At 37.1% G+C, this 22,048-nt stretch overlaps 1 protein-coding gene across 2 annotated transcripts; it reads left to right on the plus strand.

Moving 5' to 3' along the window:
* The first annotated feature begins 5,038 nt into the window (after positions 1–5,038).
* Positions 5,039–19,437, plus strand: tspan11 (tetraspanin 11). Of its 2 annotated transcripts, XM_084406611.1 has the most exons (9): positions 5,039–5,149; positions 7,106–7,197; positions 10,029–10,220; positions 11,875–11,949; positions 12,152–12,256; positions 13,029–13,190; positions 13,834–13,920; positions 16,307–16,431; positions 19,110–19,437. In XM_084406611.1, exons 2-8 carry the CDS (start codon positions 7,111–7,113, stop codon positions 16,382–16,384), a joined length of 786 nt encoding a protein of 261 aa, XP_084262737.1. In that variant the 5' UTR covers positions 5,039–5,149; positions 7,106–7,110; the 3' UTR covers positions 16,385–16,431; positions 19,110–19,437. The 2 variants fall into 2 exon arrangements, with proteins under 2 accessions (XP_084262737.1, XP_084262738.1); XM_084406612.1 differs by lacking the exon at positions 16,307–16,431.
* The last annotated feature ends 2,611 nt before the right edge of the window (positions 19,438–22,048 follow it).

The following is a 22,048-nucleotide window of genomic DNA, read 5'->3' on the forward strand; positions in this document are numbered from 1 at the left end:
ACACACACACACACGCGCGCACACACACACACGTATGAGTTTAAAGGCCAATATCCTCTCTATCCATCTAAATATTTGAAAACATGTGGAATTAGCAAGGGTCATCAATGAAAATCATATTTTCCCAGCACTGAAATGTCAACAAGATAAACAAACTCAATCAGAGCACTCACAGTAATGGAGCTCGTGGTGTGATCTACCAGACCGAAATAAAGGTACGCTCTATTGTATCCTGCTGAGAGGACTTCCAACACGGGCTGCTCATGTATAACACTGAAGGACGGATGCCCACGCATGCTGAGTAATACCACACACTCGGCACCACAACACCATACACTGTCAATCACACACACACACACACACACACACACAGGCTTAAAACATATCCAGGAGAAAATGTGGGCAGCGGACAGCAAAACGCGAATTCTTTTCTGAATTTCCATAAGCCCAAGCACTGTTTCTGCGGCATTGAGACAGTTTGCGTCAAGTGAATATCCTTTCAATCGCACATATTTTTTTCTGAGAATGATTTGGATCTGAGAAAAAAACAAACAGAAATGGTTTGTTTTTTGGTCGAAAGTCTTTATCTGTGTGTTGAAACGGTCCTAAAACAGCAGGATCGTCCTTGGCCTTGTTGTCGGTCTGCTAAATGAAAGAGACTTTTCTGAGACTTCATGAAGGAAGTGTGTGCGTTTGTGTGTGTGCGTGTGCATTTATGATCTGTGAGTCAGTGGGTTTCTTTTGTCCTTCTTTTGGTCCTTTTCACTATCCAGTAAGTCCTTTGCATGTGCCTGTTCGCACATATACACACAAACTCTTGCCGTCCACCATGAAGGTGCCATTTATAGCTCAGAACTGAGGACGATAAGAGGACACAACAATAAAATAACAGGGGAGCGGCAGAGAAAACCAGACAGAACCAGGCGGGAATCACAATGAGTCAAATTCAAAAGGATAAACAGTTCAATAGGCTGAGTTTCTTTTCAAAGTTCTCTGTCATCTGCTGCATTGTTAATGTCATCTTTTCTTGCCATCTTCCCGATGCTTGCGTGTTTGTTGTCCCTGATGTCTCTACGCTTGTACCTGGATTTCCATCTGATCTGGCTCAGATTTGACTCCCTGAATGAAACCTTTGCAGTCAATTGTCAATCAACAGACGTTTTATCAGGAAAAATAGAGATAGCAGATGCAGAACTCAAATCTCATATTCAATGAGTTTGTGTTTATTTCCATTAGGAGACCTAACAGAGCCAGAATACAGATTAGCGATGACATTTCTCACTTTAAGTGGCTTTGTCGCTCTCTCAGTAGACTCTTTCCATTAATTCAGACATGATGGATAACATTTTCCTCTCTAACGCTGTTACAGCTGGAAAACTGTGTCACTGGCAGGTGACTGCGGCTCATATCCGCTGCCTATGGCGGCGTGTGTTCTCCTAATGGGGTTTTGACTTTATTAGGTTACTGGGATTGAGGTTTGAAAGAGAAAGGCGCACAGAGGAACTTCTGTGTGTAAAAGGGCAGAGAGTTCGAACGGAGAGTCAACTGAAAGTCAAGCAGCATGCATCAAGAAACTGTCAGTATCATTTCCATATCGTGAAAGATCATGTGAAAGTGAATTATTGAGATGCATTGGGAAGCGTAATTTACTTTGTCCCGGCTTTGTCCTGGCTTTCATCACAACTGGGGGAAATTGACAGATGTAGCCTACTTAAAATAATTAAAAGAAGATTTATGACAAATCCATACTTTGCACATGGCTCTAAAATAATGTTATAAACATGAACAACGTAGAAAAATCTTAATTTGTTAAGATTCCACAAAAATAAGAAACGCCCAACAAATGTGATTGTTCATGCAGGGAATTCTGGGAATGCCCATTGTTATAAGATGCTTTTTACTTTTACAACTTCTCCATGTAAATTATAAGCCCATTCCTACTTTCTACTTTCTTTTTTCTACTTTCTTTTCTTTTCTACTGTTGACGTCAACCCGACGTCGGGTTCTGACGTCAATCCGACTTTCATTTTCAACCAAAATCATCCCCTGACTGACCTTACTACTTTCTACTCAAGGACCTTGACAAAAATGTAGTGGAGTAAAAAGTACGATATTTGTCTTTCAAATGTAGTGAAGTTAAAGTAAAAAGTTTACAGAAAAAATAATACTCAAGTAAAGTACAGATACTCAAAAAGTGTAGGCCTACTTAAGCACAGTACTCAAGTAAATGTACTTTGTTACTGTCCACCTCTGTTTATAAGTTATATTTTTGGCAAATGTAAAGGCCCCTTTACACTTAAAGGAGAACTCCGGTCAATTTTAACATTGAGCTCTTTTTTTTTTTAGCAAATTTACATCCTGTTTTCGGTCGAAGTCTGACTGTCGAGTTCACGCGCGTGATCATAGGTACTAAACCTATGCGCATGAACTCGACAATCGACTACTATGGACTTCGACCGAAAACAGGATGTAAATACAGGTATGTGCGCTGGCTGAATAAACATCATTTTTATTAATATCTTTCACATCTACTGCAGTCAGATTCACCCGCGTTCACTCCGAAGGAATCACTCACATGACCTGTGCACTTGTAATGACACATCAAGGATGTTAAGAGCCTAAAAGCAGGTTTAAAACTTGCCCCATTGAAGTCAACAGGGTGCAAATTTTAAAAAGAGGATAACTCGGTGTAGGGAACACCAATTTTTGTCGTTGTTCTCTGTACTGACAGCACTCCAAATGTACAAAAAAATTTGCTCAATGTTAAAATTGACCGGAGTTCTCCTTTAAGGTGTAATGAATAAGCTTCCGGCTTAAGGAAATGTAAATTCACACTGGTACAACAGTGGGCACAGCTCAAACAAACCTTTCAGTTGTGATGCCACTCTGGGTTGCAGAAGAATGTCAGCAGCAAAGACATTGGTTAATAAAGTGAGATTAAATAGGCTACACAAAGTTTATTCAACATATTTTAATTATTGCAGGTTTTGCATTCATTATTTGTATTACTATTTGTATTTTTAGGAATACAGAATCTGTTTTTGTGCACATGAGATGAGTAAACAACAACCATCATGTTCACATAGCGCACAGCACAACTTTCTCCTGATTTCTCTCAACATGGGGACAGTGTTGAGTGTCAATAAATTGAAAAACAAAGAAACTTCTGTTACTTATTTGAAAAACTAACTCAAGTATTTTGTTGTAAATATAAAAGTAAAGCGTTACTTGTTACTTGAAAAAAGTAATCTGATTAAGTAACTCAAATAACATGTGTTACTCCTGTTTATTTAGGCAAGGCAAGGCAAGTTTATTTATATAGCACATTTCATACACAATGGCAATTCAAAGTGCTTTACATAGAAGAAATTAAAATAATAAAAAGAAATAAGAATATTTAAAACAGTTTAGAAAAATAAAAAATAAAATACAGTACAAACAGTCGGACGAACAGCGGCACAGTGCTCATTCATTAAATGCACAGCTAAACAGATGTGTTTAGAGTCTGGATTTGAAAGTGACTACAGTAGGAGCACATCTGATCTCTTCTGGAAGCTGGTTCCAGCTGCGGCTGGCATAATAGCTAAAAGCGGACTCGCCATGCTTACAGTGAACCCTTGGTATTTCTAGCTGATATGATCCTAATGATCTGAGTGATCTGTTGGGTTTATATTCAGTGAGCATATCTGCAATGTATTGAGGTCCTAGGCCATTGAATGATTTATATACCAGTAATAATACTTTAAAAACAATCCTAAATTTAACTGGGAGCCAGTGTAAAGACCTGAGGACTGGTGTGATATGTTCATATTTTCTGGTTCTGCTCAGAATCCTGGCGGCAGCGTTCTGTATGAGCTGCCACTGTCTTATGGTCTTTTTGGGAAGGCCAGTGAGGAGTCCATTACAATAATCCACCCTGCTGGTGATGAAAGCATGAACAAGTTTCTCTAAGTCTTGTCTGGAAACAAAGCATCTAATTCTTGCATTCTTTTCAGATGATAGTATGCTGATTTAGTTATTGCTTTGACATGACTACTGAAACTAAGGTCTGACTCTAGTGTCACACCAAGATTCCTGACTTGATTATTGGTTGTTTGACCCCTAGAGTGAAGGTATGCGTTCACCTTGAGAACTTCATCTTTGTTTCCAAAAGCAATGACTTCAGTTTTGTCTTTGTTTAACTGAAGAAAGTTTTGACACATCCAACTGTTGACTTCATCAATGCATTGGCACAGGGAGTCAATGGGGCTGTAATCGTTAGGTGATAGGGCTAAGTAAATCTGTGTGTCATCTGCATAGCTGTGGTAAGAGATTTGGTTCTTTCTCATTATTTGGCTCAGTGGGAGCATATACAGGTTGAACAGGAGTGGCGCAAGAATTGAGCCTTGAGGAACTCCGCATGTCATGGATGTCCACTCAGACTTATGATCTCCTATACTCACATAATAACCTCTCCCATCTAAGTATGACCTGAACCATTTTGGGACTATCCCAGAAAGATAAAAGATAGATTTAAGAGATAACACTTAAAAATATGTAGACCTAAATGTACTATTTATGTTTTTAAAGTATAAAACTTTCCATCAATTTCTATGAAGCAGTTTTAACATAAACTAATAAACTTAATCTGATGCATATTTATCATACATAAATGAAACAAGAAAGAAAAAGATTATTGTTTAGTTTGTTTAAATGTTAGAACTAGATAAGTAATCCAAATGGATGGAAATTCATGCAATTCAAATTATAGGCTAATTCTTAAATTTAGGCCTAAACATTTTTGGAGTCAACAGGTTTTTACAGTAGAATTCTGTTATAACGACTACGATTATTTACAGTAGCCTATTCAACAGCATTTGCAGTCAACAGAGTCCAGTTCAAATTCAACCCCAGGAGAGAAAAATTATTGATTTTTTTCCCAGAGAATGAGACAACTTACTTAAAAGCACTAATAACAGCTATTCAGTCCACGGGCAGCCTTTGAAGATGAACAGCTCGCTGTATTTAATCTCATGAAATGAAGGGGCGGGCTGTAGTTGCATTTCCTCCTCACATCCTGCGCTGACCCTCCGGCTCCGACTGGACACACGCCTCCGGAGTCCGGAGCAACAAGCCTCGCTGGGGAAAGCAACCGCAATCTGTTGATACGGTAAGTTTAAACACGATATTTTATTTTTAAGCAATGGAAAGTGACTTTGCTGTTTGCAAACACGGCATAAGAGCAGGATGTTTTATTAAAAAAAAAAAAAAAGAAGAAGAAGAAGAAGAAAAAAAAAAAGCGTAGGCTACATGACACCACGCAGTTTTGATTTGTTTATGTTCACGAGCGCAATGCAACTGCGCGATGCCCTTTGCGGAAAGTAGCTTTATGGTCAATGTCCGGGGGAGGAAAGAAAGAGAATCGTCTGGATTGAATCAACACTGTCCTCTTTTTTTCGGGGCAACCACCATTGCTTTCATTGTATGTGGGGTGTTGAAGGAGGAGCATAATAACGTGAATTTTAATTATTTAAAGGCTCAGAGGAGTAATTTCATGCGGTATTTAGTCACATCGCATCCGTGGCTTGATTACGTGTCAGTTGTTGGAAAGGAAACCACAACAAACTCCCCTGAACACCGTAAGAAAACCGAGCGAAAGTGAAGCGCGGTAGAAATAGAAAGGTTTTCAACTTCCTTTCACCTTAAATATACCTGATTATATGTTGAAAAATGTTAGTGTTGAAAAATTGCCTTACTCTAATATAGGCCTACTTACTCTAATATAAATGTTGTGTTTAATTGGACAATGTAGGCCTAGTTTTTGGTAATTAACTGTTTACATTTTTTTTTTTTTTTTGTAAAACGTATTATTACCACATAAATAACAGTGAATGTCTACATTATATTCACCCTGCTTGCCGAAACCCCTTCTACAACCAGCCAGAAACCAGCAAACCAAATATATATATAAAAAAATATCACTTCACAGTTTGCTGCAAAATAATAAAAGGAAGTCCCTAGCTGCATGAAACATTACTTTTGATAATATGTTTTATGTTATGTTTTCTCTAATAAATCTTTCAATAATGAAACTTTTTAAGTGAAATTGTGGTTTCATAATGGAGTAATACTAATAATAATAAAAAAAAAAATCAGTATATGGAGTATATAAGAAGACCAGGCATTCTTAAAATTCTTGAAACACTTCTTTGAATACTTGTAGTAACCCATAACAACACAAAACCTGCATGTGTCTCAAATCTCAGCCAAAGCCACTGGTCTGTCAACAGAGAGGATAAGAGGATAGTTTGTCTTTATCAGGCAGACCTTCACAATGAGGTGAATAATAAATGCAAATGCAATGAATAAAACAATTATTTTCTACTATCATAATTCCAATTTAGTGGTATACTTATGCCTGCATTTGGAGTCCTTCAGCATAATAAATAATCTGTATTTACCGCTCAATACAGGTAAATAACCCTTTAAGAAAAAGCACTTTAAGTGATTACTTTACTGACACACAGCGAGGGCTTTCGCCATACATTTACATCACGTGATCAACAAATCAATATGTCCCCACAGTCATTCTGAACAACTTATTTATGCCTCTGTATCCAAAAGAAATCGATGGGTCCTACAGTGAAAATCAAGGCAAAAAAGCCCATTATAGCCGGGATTGTTTTATAAACCAAAGTCTGCAGTCAAATGTTGTGTTTTGGAACAGAACATGTCAGTCACCTTTCCAATCAGGTGCTGCATTCGGTGTCCTCAGGATTTCTAAAACCAGCCGAATGGGTTGGATTGTGTGTAGTTTTGTTGTGCTTGCCACCATTTCAAACCAAACACCCTCATTTCATCGGCCATACATGGCTGCTGTTTTGACATGCGACGCCTCCACACTGGGCCCTGAGATGGAGCGTGTCGTCTGTCTGTGGCAGAAACCCATGGGCCACAGCTGTTAATTAACATGTCATGGAAAAGAACAGTGTTTGACTGCCGTCTTTCCAAAAGCCTGTTTACGCTCCTGCCCACCTCCTCCTCTTTGTCCTTTTGACAAAGTGAACATCCACCACTTCATGAGAATTCATTTTGTGTTCCATTTCTTTTCTCTTCTCTCTAACAGAAAAGATGGGCAGCATGTATAAGGATGAGCAGGACGATTGGGTCACAGTGTGTCTCAAATACCTCCTCTTTGTTTTCAACTTCCTGTTCTGGGTGAGTCTGAGATCCGCTTTGGTATTTAAACCCCTTTGGATAACTATCATGCAACATGTAAAATGTGCTGTGTTTAACATGAAACATCAACATGAAATCAAAATGTACTTTCTCAATACACATTTCTGGTCTTATAATGAATAATGCATGTTGTTCAGAGGGGAAAAAAGTTCAAGCTGTTGTTTCAACTTTGTCATGCATTAAACAGTGGTGTTGGTAGAATGTTTCCAGATTCTGTTTCAAGCAGCATTCTTATTAAACATCAGATGTGACGAGAGACGAATAACAAGGCGATGGAAGTGTGTACGTGAATGAAAAAAGTGCAGGGAAGATGATTTCATAATAACTTAAATCTGAGTTTTGTCCCATCATCCCTTCTCTCGTTCTCTTCCCCCTCTCATTTCCTCTTCCCACCCACCTGTGCCTGAGCTCAACAAGTACAGCGCCCTCTAGGGTTGAATTTGTTTCTTTAAAACATGAGTAAATCTGAATGGAGAAAAATAAACCCGTCTGAAAAAAGCATCCTTAGGTAAAAAGGTATTCTTTCATTTAATTGATCTTTGTAGGTACTTCTCTGCATTAAATAGATAGGTTTTCATAAATCCCGGACGAGAAGAGAAGTTCAGGAAATGAGTCAGAAACCACACCTTCAACCAGAATGCACAATCCTCTCCATTTATTCACTTTTTTTCTTTATATCACTTTTTGTGCTCCATGGGAAAAAAGAGTCACGTGGGTTTGAAACGACATGGTTGAGTAAGTAATGACTCATTTCATTTTCGGGTGAACTATTACTTAAAAGCATAACCTCTGTAATATATTCAGTATATACTCCTGTATAGTATATAAGTGATTCCTTCAATGCAGGACTTTTGTAAAGACACAGTTTCTCTCTCAAACACAAAGTCCTCTCTGTGTGTGGTATGCAAGCAGCTCAGGGGGTGTGAAAGACAATGGGAGTCTAAAACATCTGTTGTTTGAGTTTGGCACTGGAGAATCTCAAGAAAAGAGCTGGGAGTGTTGAAGGGAAGAGCCTTGTTGGAATTTCCTCAGGTTCCGACTTGGATCAATCTGAAAAAGCGGATAGTGTGGATTAGTTTGTATGTGCATAGATTAATGGAGTGTTTACTTTGCACAGCACCACACAGATGGATAATTAACCTGTGCTGAAATCTCAGGGTAAATGAATGATTATTTGAGTTGGTTAAATAGTGACAAGCCTGTCAAACAACCTGAAATAGTTGTTTATCAATTGAAACAGGAGTTTCAGCTTGATATATGTAATTAACTCCATTATTTTCTCACTCCAGCTACTATGACACCATTGTTTGTCCTCGGCCATCTGTCTAATCCTAGAGTTTTCATAATTGTTTGTCTTTGATTTGAAGACTTTAAAAAATGTTTTTGCTGTCATTATTGCTTATCCAAGGGATAATATCATATTTTTATATGTAATTTTCCCCTTCAGTTCCACTTTCTACATTGTTAAAAAACAGCCAAAAAGTTTATTACAAATATTTTAAAAGCCTAATTTTGTTTTGGAGGTCTCTTACAAGAGGTTTACATGCATCCAAGGTCCAAAAACACTTTAACTTTCTCATAACATACATTACAGCATCACCTCTTTTCTCACTGTGTTTGAAACGTTCGATAAAGGATTCGGTCTCTCTCAATCCTCCTTTCCGAGAGCCCACTCTGCTCTGATTGGTCAGATGGCCCAGTCTTTTGTGATTGGTCGACCACTTACAGCGTGTGTAGGAAACCAAACGGCCATTAGGCCTACCATATCTGAATTTCAGCTGAGAGGCTTCATCAGTGTTTATACATTGATTCGAATAGTAACAATGGCTTGGTTTTACTACACTGTAAAAAATTTGTAACACTCCCCAATCAAAAATTTCAATTGACCGATAACATCTAAATTTTTCAATTGGCCCAAGTGAAAATCTGTACATTTAATTTTAGAATTTACAGAATTTCACTTGGGCCAATTGAAAAATTTAGATGTTATCGGTCAATTGAAATTTTTGATTGGGGAGTGTTACAAATTTTTTACAGTGTGTATAAATTTGAGCCAGAGTCCTCATTCCTTTGGAAGTGAAAGCAAGGTGTATTTACTTTCGCACACCTTCATTTCTTCAGGGAGCTTTGTTTAAAATGCCATTCAGAATGTACTATAACCTTAATAAATGAGTTCAAAATAATAATTAAAGAGGTCAGAACCCTAGAAAGTCAGAACCTCGGTTTAATATCTCATCCGAAGGGTTGTCCTCCTTTCAGCGTAGTATCAAATCAGTGGTAGCACATCCTGACAGGCTCAATATGCCCATCAGAATGTACTAAAACCTTAATAAATGAGTTCAAAATAATAAAGTTGTAGTTAATGACCCCAGAAACTCAGGACTTCCTGTGTGCCAGGTGCCTGTAATGAGAATTGATAGGTTACCAGTGCTGCCGACAGCACAAACCAAACTCTTCCAGTCCTCAGCTACAACTACAGTGTTTGAGGGCTGGTCAAAGTAGACGTTGTTTGTCGGCAGCCAATGAAGACCATAGGCTGGCATTATGCAAATCTGTTACAAACCTACGTAGGTTTTTGCAGAAAGTAAGATTACAATTCAGAATTGGCTCTTTCTTTTGGGAGACAATAACTCCATTTATCGTTAACTTTGAAACTTTCCAGACCTTTTAGATTCACAAACATTATAGAGGCACTTTACATTTAATTGAATTAAAATGAAAAGGTATATACATTAATGTTTGAGTTCTAATAAGGTTATGTATTAGCAGGATCACTATGATATCCCGTGATGTGTTATTCTCTCTTTCAGATGGGCGGCGGGGTGGTGATGGGTGTTGGGATCTGGACGCTGGTGGATAAAGGAGAGTACCTGAGCCTGCTGGCCTCCAGCACATTCGCCGTGTCCGCCTACATCCTGATCCTGGCCGGGGGGCTGGTGATGGTCACCGGGTTCTTGGGTTGCTGTGCCGTCATACGTGAGCAGAGGAGCTGTCTGTCCACGGTGAGAAGAAGAAATGAATGGGAAAGACCACACTGAGAGGTCGTAATTTTCCCAGTTGCGGCAATTTATCCATTGTGCTTCACTCATTAGATGTAATTGCTTTAGATCCCAGTCTTTTTTTGGCCCACTCAGTTATTGTTGCCTGTAAGTTGAGGTGGGCGGCACCAAGTGTCCACAGACAAAGTAGAACTGGCTCCATGGCAGCCGTGACTAATGAGCTGACAGGCATGTGCTTTCTCGCCATTTTTTTAAAAAGATAGTACCTTGTGTTTGTTCGAGGGAGTGAAAGAGACAAGCAAGGTTGTGACTGCCACTGCAGCAGTGCTATTTATAGCCCACTCTCGCTTCGACGTATGAATCTACGGAGGAGCGCTAACCTCAGTAGGAATTAGTAATGAGGATACTGCCTTTCTGGTCTGATCTGAATGCATTACATATTGTGAAAAAACAACAAAAAAAACACATATATGCATAAATGTCAACATGCGACAGCTGGCGTAAGGTTAACAGCTGTTCATTTGTTTGAATAACCTTGAATAGGTTCATTTCATTTGCTTCAGTGCTCGTGTTGGTGTTTATATAAATTACATTGGACTTCCTGTCCTTTCTTTCGACCTCTAGAAAAGAAGTGCCGCGTGGATGTGTATATACAGTATGTGAGTTTATTCATCTCTCACACACGTCCACCTTGACAGGCAATTTATCAATCAGTCTGTGGTTCGGTCTACAGAGTCCTCTGCGCATAATTTGATGTGAACATTTCTGTTCTTTCTTTGCTTACGTTGAACTCTGCTGATTAGTTAGGGAAACTAAAGTTGAACAGACTGTTCAGTTCAACTTCAGTACTCACTTGGCAAATATAATAGAAATCAGTGTATGCACAAAGGCTTGGTGAGTATGAGTTATGTAAAATCTTGAAAACATTGTTTTGTTTGTTCGTCGGTTTGTTTTTAATTATGCCACGAAAAATATTTCACTGAAAACATGTTTTGTGACAGATTTGGGGTTGTTATCACCCACTCGCTCTCCCCCCACTGTAAACTGTGACAGCTTCTTCGGTTTAGGCATTTATTTTATTTTCGTTTGTCAGGCAGACGTCTCCACCTCTGCCAGCTCTAAAAAAGACATTTCTGAAAAAACTATTTTATTTACTTTATCCTCATGACAGTCCAAATATTGTTATATTTTGAAGCATTTTAAGATTTTCTGAACCAAAGATCTGTAGTTTACTGTGAGTGTGTTGCTTCTAGGTGATATTGGAGCATTTATTAGACAAATTCAAGATGGCTTACATTTATTTATTTGAAAATCTCTTGCATCATTTTGTTTTGATGCTATTATGCTTTTTTGTTAAGTCTGTAATTAATTTAATTTGTTTTTACATTTTTACAGTTCAATTTTCTATGAATTAATATGTTTTTTAGTTGTGGAACCACAAACGTCCCCTTGACATTCATGACTTTCTGAAATAATGAGAATAATAGGAATTATGATATTTTATATGTGCTTCCCATGTATTATTATGACATCAGCATTTTATCATTTGTATAGTATATCTAGAGCGGCAGTGACTGGACTTCCTGTTTTCTGACTAAGATCATTTTGTTTGCATTAATTGTATTTGTATTGCTCACTGGTTCCTGTCTTCTTACAGTACTTCTCCTGTCTGCTTCTGATCTTCATCATTGAGCTGGTGGCTGGTGTTCTGGCTTATGTTTATTACCAGGCGGTGAGTGAAATTTTAGTCAGTATTGCTATAAAACAAAGCTCTAAAGAACTAAGTCCCAATTGCTTTTATGATGGATGTAGTTGTTGGGCTGTACCCGACTGGCACAGATGAGACATTTGAGTGATGACACTGCCTTCTGCTCACTCTCTGTTTATTTTTGTTTATTTCTCTCCATTTGTTCTCTTCTCTCTGTCTCTCACAGCTGAGTGAAGAGCTGAAGCAGCACTTGAGCAAGACGATGACAGAGAACTATGCCCAACCTGGAAAAGAGAGCATCACTCATTCTGTGGACAGACTACAGCAAGATGTGAGAAACTCCAAATCACAGCCTTTTATTTGGTTAGAATAGAGACTAAAGACAAGAGTATGTGGCTTGGGCAAATACATTTTATATTCTATTACATTTTTGCAATTTTTGTGAAATGGTAACAGAATGTGAATGATCCTAATCAGTTCTAGAAGTAGAAAATTCAGTGCCGTCTTTATTTTTTAAGTATTTTAATTTATTTTGCTTTGATTTAAAATTTTGTATTTTGTTTTAATTTCATATTTTTATTTCATGTAAAAACAATAATATTAATATTTTTATTTTGTTTTTATTTAATATTTTTTATTTTGTTTTAATTTCATATTTTTTTTATTTTGTTTTAATTGAATGTTTATTTTTTTATTTAACATTCTTTATTTTGTTTTAATTTCATTTTTTTATTTCATGTAACAACAATAATGTTCATATTTTTATTTTGTTTTTATTTAATATTATTTTATTTTAATTTAACATGTTTTTACTTCATTTTTTTCTATTACATTTATTTTTTGTATTTTATGTTATGTATGTTATAATAATTAAACGTATGTAAATGTAATGTTTATTTTAAGTTAATATTGTTTTAAATTTGATTCTATTCTTTTTTTGGGGGGGTTTAAACTGAATGAGCAACACAATATACTGTCCCTAAACGTCATGTAAAATCACTACGTTGAACAAAACAGTGCAGAGATACATTAAATACTGGACAACTTTGTGCACTGATCCTAATTGTAAAATAATCATACTCTCCCTCACCTTCACCTTGCAGTTCAAGTGCTGCGGGAGCAACAACTCTTTTGATTGGATGCACAGCGCATACATCATCACGTCTCCGGAGACGGAGAAAAGGTTGGTCCCTGACAGCTGCTGTAAGACCGTCACGCCTCTGTGTGGAAAGAGAGACCACCCCTCCAACATCTACAAGGTGGAGGTGGGTCTGACACTGTTAACATCAAATCATCCTCCACATAACATTTATTCAACATGATCATACTTGTGTATTCGTCTGTACTTAATTTCCTTTACAAACACAGAACTCTATTAATGTTCTGTTGTGGTATTGAGGTTTGAGGCAAAGCTGCCACATGCTTAGATGCTTCCTCATTGTCTGTGGGAACTACAATGCGCCTGTGAACCATATCATCACACCACTTGGGAGTAATTTAGACTATGAAAGCGCAGCTGTGAGCGAGACAGGTGCGACTGGTAACATATATGAGCTTGTGAAGTGTGAGGTAACACTACAGTGAACTGCTGCCAAGCTCTCTGCATGTGTTCTTTGGGAACAGACCTCCGGTGTGATACATAATACATTACAACATTGGTTTTACAGGCCTATCGAGAGCCATTCGTTTTATTCTATATGCGATATGTCGTGGCAGTATTCACAATAGTGTCTTGTAAATCACACAATTAACAATATCTCCCTATCACCCATACATCTGTAAGTCTTTATCAGTCTGCAAAATAAATCGATTTACAAATCCACATATGCATGTTGACACTGAAAAGACAAGCACATGATATGTACATTTATGAACTGAAGTAGTTTATAATGCTGTGGTCTCTCACAGGGCGGCTGTATAACGAAACTGGAGCAGTTCCTGGCGGATCACTTGCTCATCATTGGAGCTGTGGGGATAGGCGTGGCCTGTCTACAGGTAAGCCCCTCCCACTCCCTCAGGTGGGGTGTGCAATTAAAGGGATAGTTCACACAAAAAGTCAAATTCAACTTACCATCATATATATATATATATATATATATATATATATATATATATATATATATATGTATATGTATGTGTGTGTGTGTGTGTGTGTGTGTGTGTGTGTGTGTCTGTAATACCATTCAAAAGTGTGTGGTATGGTTTTTAATGTTTTTAATGAAGTCTCTTAAGCTAACCAAGGCTGTATTTATTTGATCAAAAATACAGTACAAACAATAATATTGTGAAATATAATAATTTCCTGAGATGACATACAGTAGCTAAATTGTCAGCAGCCATTACTCCAGTTTTCAGTGTCATTCTAATTTTCCCTATAGGTTGATTTGGGGCTCAAGAAACATTTCTTATTGTTATCAAACATTTTTGTGAAAATCGTGATACTTTTTGACACTGTTAGTTTTTTGACGAATAGAAAGTTCAAAAGAGCAGTATTTATTTGATATAGAAATCTTTTGTTAATATTCTAAATATTTCTTTTGATCTTACATATAAAAAGTCATTTCTTTCTTACAAAAAAAGAAGAGAATTTACTGACCACAGATGTTTGACCACAAAACATTTTGAACTTGCATGCTTTGCATGTTTATGTCCAATTAATGTGAAGCATAACCTCAGAGAAACAGTAGGAACAATGGATCATTGAGGTCTTCTGATGTGGTTCAATAACATGAAAGCCTTTACTAAAATAGCTGATGCACTGACCAGAGGGCAATCGTTTAATGGACTCTGATTTTGCCCTCGACCGGTAATGTGCACAGTAGTAACACGGAGCACTGCCCGCTGGGTAAAAATAGCCGGAGACCGCATGCAGGCTTGAGAAAATGAAAGAAAGAGAGATAAGAGCTCTCAGCTTTAAGAGCAGATCTCACAGTGAGCGTGTTGCATTCACTGCAGGGGTGCAGAGGGCCATTGATCTGTTTCCTTTGAATAAACTCTGTATATAAACACCACTGAAATGTGACTCCAGCTAAGACCTCATATTGATTCTCGGAGCTGGGAGTGATGTATAATGACCATAGATTATGTTTTTAAGAACTTTATCCCTCTCCCTATCTTTTTAGTGGGTAGTATATGGCTTAAATGTTTTTTTTGTAATGTTTTTTTATATGTACATGAATCTAAATGTTTGCTGTCAGACATGTATTGATCTGAAATTCAACAATCGGCATAATATGTGTTAAAATTCCCCAACCAGACGTGATAAAATCAGTGATAAAATCAATGTATTTCATCTAATATCATTAAGTTTTGGTTAGAACACTGTGTTCTTCTAAAAGGCTATTCGTGTGCATTGTGTACTATGCGTAATGTATGGGATGTAGTGATTAGGATGCAGTCTGTACTGTGTATCGCATACTACGTAGTATACTGGATGTTAGTCTCACTTAAGTCAAAATTGTTTAATAAATTCCCTAGTTTTAAGTGGATGCCTAAAACTGTAACTGTATGGACTTCATTATGAGCAGCATTTTCAGCATCAAGGTCTCAGCTGCTGGTCATGTGATCATTTCATCCAATAAATGTGAAGCTCTGGAGTAATTAGGGGACTAAAAATAAGCCCTGTGTTAAATTTAATGTAATGATTTTACTGCAAAAAGCCTCAGAGTGGCTTGAAGCAGCTCTATATAGGGAGCGCTAATTTAATTGATCCTCTTCAATGATCTTTCATTATTACTGTCATTATGGCAGTAAACAGTGGTGCTCCGCAGGGCTCTGGAGCATTAGAGTTCACTTTCATAACATAACATAATGTTTGTGTTGAAGAAATACTTTAAAGCTGTTGCTAGCCAAGCTACAAGCTACTCATCATTTGTAATACTATATAGTAGTAAACTAGTCAAGCTGCTAACAGAAGTTACTAACAAGCAAAATGCACTGAAATCAAGGGGTCAATATCTTATAAATCAATATCTATCAATGTATAACTATGAGATGATACTATTTATATCAATTAGAGTATTTATTTAATATAAAAACATCTTATTTAGAGTGAAAGTCTTCAATTGAGCTTACTTTTGCAATAATACAACCAATGAAACACATTGAATTATGTAACTGAGTTAAAAAAAATGAATAAAGCAGCATTTAACTTATTATTTTACTTAAGAAAAGAACATGCCAGGGTTAAAAAGAATCAGTGCATTGTTCCATCTGAAGCGAACACTGTATTTCAGGGATTTTTTATAATGTTTGTCTTAAATTACAGCGTGTGTCTCTGTTTTGTCTTGGTTTTGTTTGTCTTTCTCTCTGTTTCTTTCTTTTTGTCTCTATTTATCTGTGTGTGTGTGTGTGTGTGTGTGTGTGTTTGTGTGTCCTGTAGTTAATAGGAGCAGTGCTGACTGCCTGCTTTATATATCTGCTTTATAAAGAAGAGGAAGCGGACTTTTCTGACGTTTGATTGGCTAGTGCCAGTATTTGACTCCTGAACCGCTATGCGATGAGAAGGTCGGCTGTTTGAGTTTATGCTGTGTATGTGTGTGTTCATGTCGATGTGCCTTGTTCCTGTCACCTCATGTCCACCTCATGCTTTCTGTATGACTTATGTGTATGTGTTTGGCATGACACCAGCACTCTTAAACCACACATGCTGAATGCTGCATGGCAAAAAGGAGCAAAACTAATGGCACTGAATAACATTTTATGTTAATCATTTGTATTTTGAGAATTTTTTTTTGAAGACTTTCAGTTATAAATGCGTTTTTGTGAATCAGCAACTTTCACCTTGGACTGTGCAGACCTGATATAACCTTCTACCTGAAACCTGCTGTGAGACTCCCAGTGTGTCCGATCTATTTCAGACTTCTCTCTTCCTGTCTATTGTATCCCTCCCCGCGGACACAGACTGTTGGAAAGGAGAAGTTTCAAAGGTGTCAACATATCTGCTCAGAAAAAGAGACTTGGTTTTTTGTATAGTTCTGCTGATTGCATAGAAGTCTCATCTCACAGTTTGTTGTCTGTCGTGCCTTTCTCCGGTGCAGTTAATCCCACTTTTCATCCGGCTTTATTTTCCCCTAGAGTAGCATTAGAAGTGCTGGCGGAGAGCAGTAATACTGCTTCTCACTCAGTGCTTTATCACATGGAGGAGAGATGCATGAAAGACCAAACTTGTTAAAGCTGAAAATGAAAAATGGACACAAAGGAAGGTATTTTGTAGAGTTTCTAAGCTGCTCTTTTCCACACATTAATGCTGTTAAGAGCCAAAAATGTCAAGAGGCATAAAAGCACCATAAAATAGTCCATGCATTTTGTTCACTATATATGACAGCATTTGCTTAAAGATTTTAAAGACATATTTACACTACTGTTCAAAAGTTTGGGGCCAGATAGATTTATTTCTGAAACATATTTAAATTTGTATTCAGCAAGGATGCTTAAATTGATCAAAAGTGACAGTAATTGTCAGTAAGTCATTTTACAACGTTACAAAAGATTTCTAATTCAAATAAATGCTGTTACTTAAAACTTTTAAACCAAATCAGCATATTAGAATGATTTCTGAAGGATCATGTGACACTGAAGACTGGAGTAATTATGCTGAAAATTCAGCTTTTTCATTACAAGAATAAATTACAAATGAAAATATATTAAAATAGAACACAGATATTTTTAATTGTAATATAACATATTACAATATTTTTGACCAAATAAATGCAGCCCTGGTGCGCATAAGAGACTTCTTTAAAAAAACAAAAAAACAACCCCAAACTTTTGAACACTAGTCATTATTTGCTGACATTGTTGACATCAATGTCATCAGACATTGACATCAGACATAATTGGTTGACATCAGACATAATTGGTTATTTCGTCAATGATTTAAACGCAGTTTTTTTTATTGACCCACAAGCACAAATAAAAGTCCCTATTCGTTTTGAATGAAAACGAGCAGCTTTGACATTCTGTGAAATATCTTCAAAAGACTCTTAGAATTTGTGTATGGGTTTAGGATTAGGTTAAGTAAATTACATAATTTTTAAGCGATTGTACGGTTTAAATAGAAGAGTTGAAAACTGATATTACTAAATCTTAACTTTGGTATATTTGAGTCATTTTTGGTTATAAACGAACATATAAATGTACCCCATTATTAGTCCATAAACTACCACACATTGACACCAACATTACAGTTCCCAGAGGTTGATTTGAAACCTCAAAAAACACTCATAAACCAGACTCCGAGATCCTTGCTTGCATGTGCCATGAATGTTCATTTACCCTACAATTAACGCCACATTAACCAATTTAAAGTTTATGGTTTTTCCTATAAAAGTAGAACATTATTAAGAGAAGGAAATACTTGAGTTGAGCTGCACTTCCAGCTCTGGTTTATTTCTGTGTTTGTGGGTAGGATGAGGCTCCATCATTTTTGTAGAAATAATCGCCCACCACAAGCTCTCCCAGGACCTGGCTTCCGATGTGTCTTCGGATTTGCTTTTTCCATAGAGATAAAAAAAAAAGCCTGGCTAGATGTTGAAACGCTATATATTTTTAGATTATGTTTTGTAACTTACAGACTGAGTTTATAGAATTGCAGCCTTATATTTTTATCTCCTAAAGATGTTGTTTTTCCCAGGATTACAACAGCTAGAAGAGCAAACTTTACAACAAGGAATCTCCCAGAACTCACCTGTGTGAATCTCAAATGTGAAAATGAATGCTCTCTTCATTATGAGAGTTACCACTGTTCTGATTCTGCCTACACACTGTAGCCTCCGTACAAACACGTGCACACACACACACACTCCCACACATGCTAATTGACCCAATTACAACAACACCGCTACCGGCTGCCGTACACCTCGGTTTCCATAGTAACTGTACACCTCTTCCTTCTTCCTTCAAGCCTTTTATAAAGAGAGTTTCAACAATTGCCACAAGGCCACATCGGACCATATCTGTGCATGAATCAACTGAAAAAAGAAATACTGAACATCTATTATTGTTGGGGCTCTTTTTATGAAATGTACTGCTGCTTGATGCCTGCCAGTATCTCATTCTGTTCCAATTATTTTGAGAATTTTACCAGACAGATGTCCACCAGACTCAGGGACATCTTAACTAGGACCAAACTTCATCATTTTAATGTTTCTTTGATCACATATTTATGTCTGTGTGTGTTTCAGATATGTGGAATGGTGTTCACCTGTTGCCTGCACAGGCGAATTAAACTGGACCCGTATTGATGCTTGGAAAACGTATATATGCCTTTCCTGACGCTCCAACACACACATACTCGGCCTTACTACTGTGCCCATTTAAAACTGCATGACCAAATGCGTTTACATCAACGTGAGGGCTTTATTACCTTTCATTTGCCACATTGTTGTTGCCTCCTTATGATCCTAACAGTTTTAAAAGATTGCACTGTGGTCATTTAGATGTCAAGGAGGCAGTTAGAAATGACATTTATTCTTCACTTTAATAAATTATAATATTTTTTTATGAACTACATATTTGTTTTGATTTGCTCATATTATATGTGTGTAATGTGCTGCTAGAACTCCAACACGTGTGGGAACCTGCTTATGGGCACAAAAATACACTGGACCAACATCAAAAATGGGTTGAAGAACATTTATTATTATATTTTCCTAAAAAATATATGTAGCTTGTGGATAGAGCACTGTTTAGCAAGTTTCAGGTAGCGTTGGTATTCATATTCTGGGGGAAAAAATTGTGTCATATCATAAAACAGAGCGGAAAGCATGTCTGTAGTCTTTATATCATGTTTATATCATGCCAATCAGGAAGCAAGTGTCTTATTTTAAATCGGTGGATCTGTTCATTAGTTGTTCCTGAATCAGCAAATACTAAACCATTTAATGCAAATCCTGCCAATTGTTTTACACTTCATGTTAGATAGGCTATCAGTTAAGGAGCTTTTTGAACCTTAATGATATCCCTTGGCTGAATATTATGCTTACTGGATTTTACTTTCACTGAATTGATGAACTCCCAGAATGAGTTCTATTCCATTTCATTGCAATACAAATCACAGCTGCAAAATCTTAATGTAGTTGCCACAGCAACGTCGGCCTTTTCGAATTTCAATGTCATTTGGGGAAAAAAATGGTTTGGAAAAAGTAAAAGATTTAATGTAACATTCTTGTTTTCTGTTGATTACCATATGTAATCAAATTGCTTTATGCTAATGACAGATTATGCATATTTTAAAATGTTGGTAAAAACATTGTGCAAATTAGTGCACAATCTCTCATCAGAGCTGCAAGAAAGTCTGTAGAGTGTAGACTGTGATTTAAAATATGCATTTAACCATCCCATTAGTTGAGATAATATATTTAATAATCATAATGTTACATCACCATTTGCTTTCACACATAAATGATTTGCCTTAAGACTATTGCATCCTTTTGTGGGCAGTAGAGCTTTATCTGAAACAGCTGTATGTTTATTGAATGTTTTTTAAAATGTACTTCTAATAAACGTATTTTGTTGACATATTCTTATTGACTGCTTGTACTGACACACTTTAGCCAGTAGATGGAGACAAACTAACACAAGTGGATAAGCTTTCTTCAAGGACAAGAACTCGACTTCAACTTTAAATTGAAAATCCACCCTGTTCTCATGTGCTTTTCTATTAGCAAAGACCCATTGACATGCAGCCACTCATATCCGGATAGTAACTTTAATATCCGGATAATATCCAGATCCAGATTGTCCTTACATTTGACCACATATATTTGTCTCTGTTTTCTGTTTCTGTCAGATAAAAATCTGATCTGTAATGCTTTTCCCTTGTCGCAAACAAATCTGAGGAAGCTAATTTCCTGGTGCCTTTTTGTGATGTTGCCACAGAATGTCCTTGTTAAATGGAGTTGCGTGAATTAAAGCAAGACTTTGAGTTATTGGTGCTGTCTTGTTTTTTCTGCCTATTTAAGAGTTTTAATCTTGCGTTGGCATTGCAGCCGCACACATTTTTAACTGTTCTGTCATCCATTATGAGTAAGTTACTGACAAATTCAGTTAGGGTGGAGTAATGATGACTTATGCTACTTGAATAAACAGATGTTTTCAGCTCACTCACATGCACAATGTGTTTCAAACCACTTCTCAGTGTGCTTTGAGCAATGCGATTGCAATGCATAGATGCAGTTACACTGTCAAGCATCTAACTGATCATTCCAAGATCCATAAATTGGATTATTGTGGCCAAAATCCCCCTCTGCTCCTGTTGTTTCCTCAGGAAGCCATCCATAACCAAGTAAAGCATTTGAGCGAGCTTAGCGCCCCCCACCACACCCCTGTTTAACATTACCAACAAGTGAGAGTGAATGGAAGACAGCTGGTGATACACAACGCTCCGCGCGCGCACACACACACACACACACACACACACACACACACACATACACAGTTACACACAAACACACGCACACACACACACACACCCTGAGCTAAAATCTGAGTAATGCCACACCTATCTGAGCTGGTTAATTTCAGCTAACTGTATCAATGATTTATGGAAAATGGAAACCCTGTCTATGTATTGTAAGAGAAATATTATTTTCCTATGTGTATTTCAATCAATACCACTGCTTATACATGATTAATTTTGTTAATCGAGTTACTTTTAATCATGGAAGAAAGATACATTTAGTTTTTGACATAGCCTACGTGTGTAAATCAATATTTTTTTGTATGTAGTGAAAACAGAGATTTATTGTTACTCAATACATGATGCTTTTGACAGAGGGATTAGAGAAGGAGGACAAATCCTATATAAATTCCTTCTAGAGAATGTGAACTGTTTAAGAATGTAGATTTAGGACGAACTGGAGGTTTCAAGCAGGTTCCTGCACCCATGGAGGTTATGGCTTACACCTGTATAAGGGTTAGATTATGACTGTTAAATATGGGACGTTGTAAGTTATCTGAGGCACTCAAATGCAAGGCCTCAGATAACTACTGAGAACAGGTCCCCTACTTCCATCACTCTTGGTAGAAGACTCAGATATATTGCGCCTTTTATCTCTTTTTTGGGTTTATCTCTCTCATGTTTCAAGTTTTAATCTGCTGCTGAAAACAACTTGTGAATAAT

This window comes from Rutilus rutilus (assembly GCF_951802725.1).
Source record: "Rutilus rutilus genome assembly, chromosome: 4".
NCBI lineage: Eukaryota > Metazoa > Chordata > Actinopteri > Cypriniformes > Leuciscidae > Rutilus > Rutilus rutilus.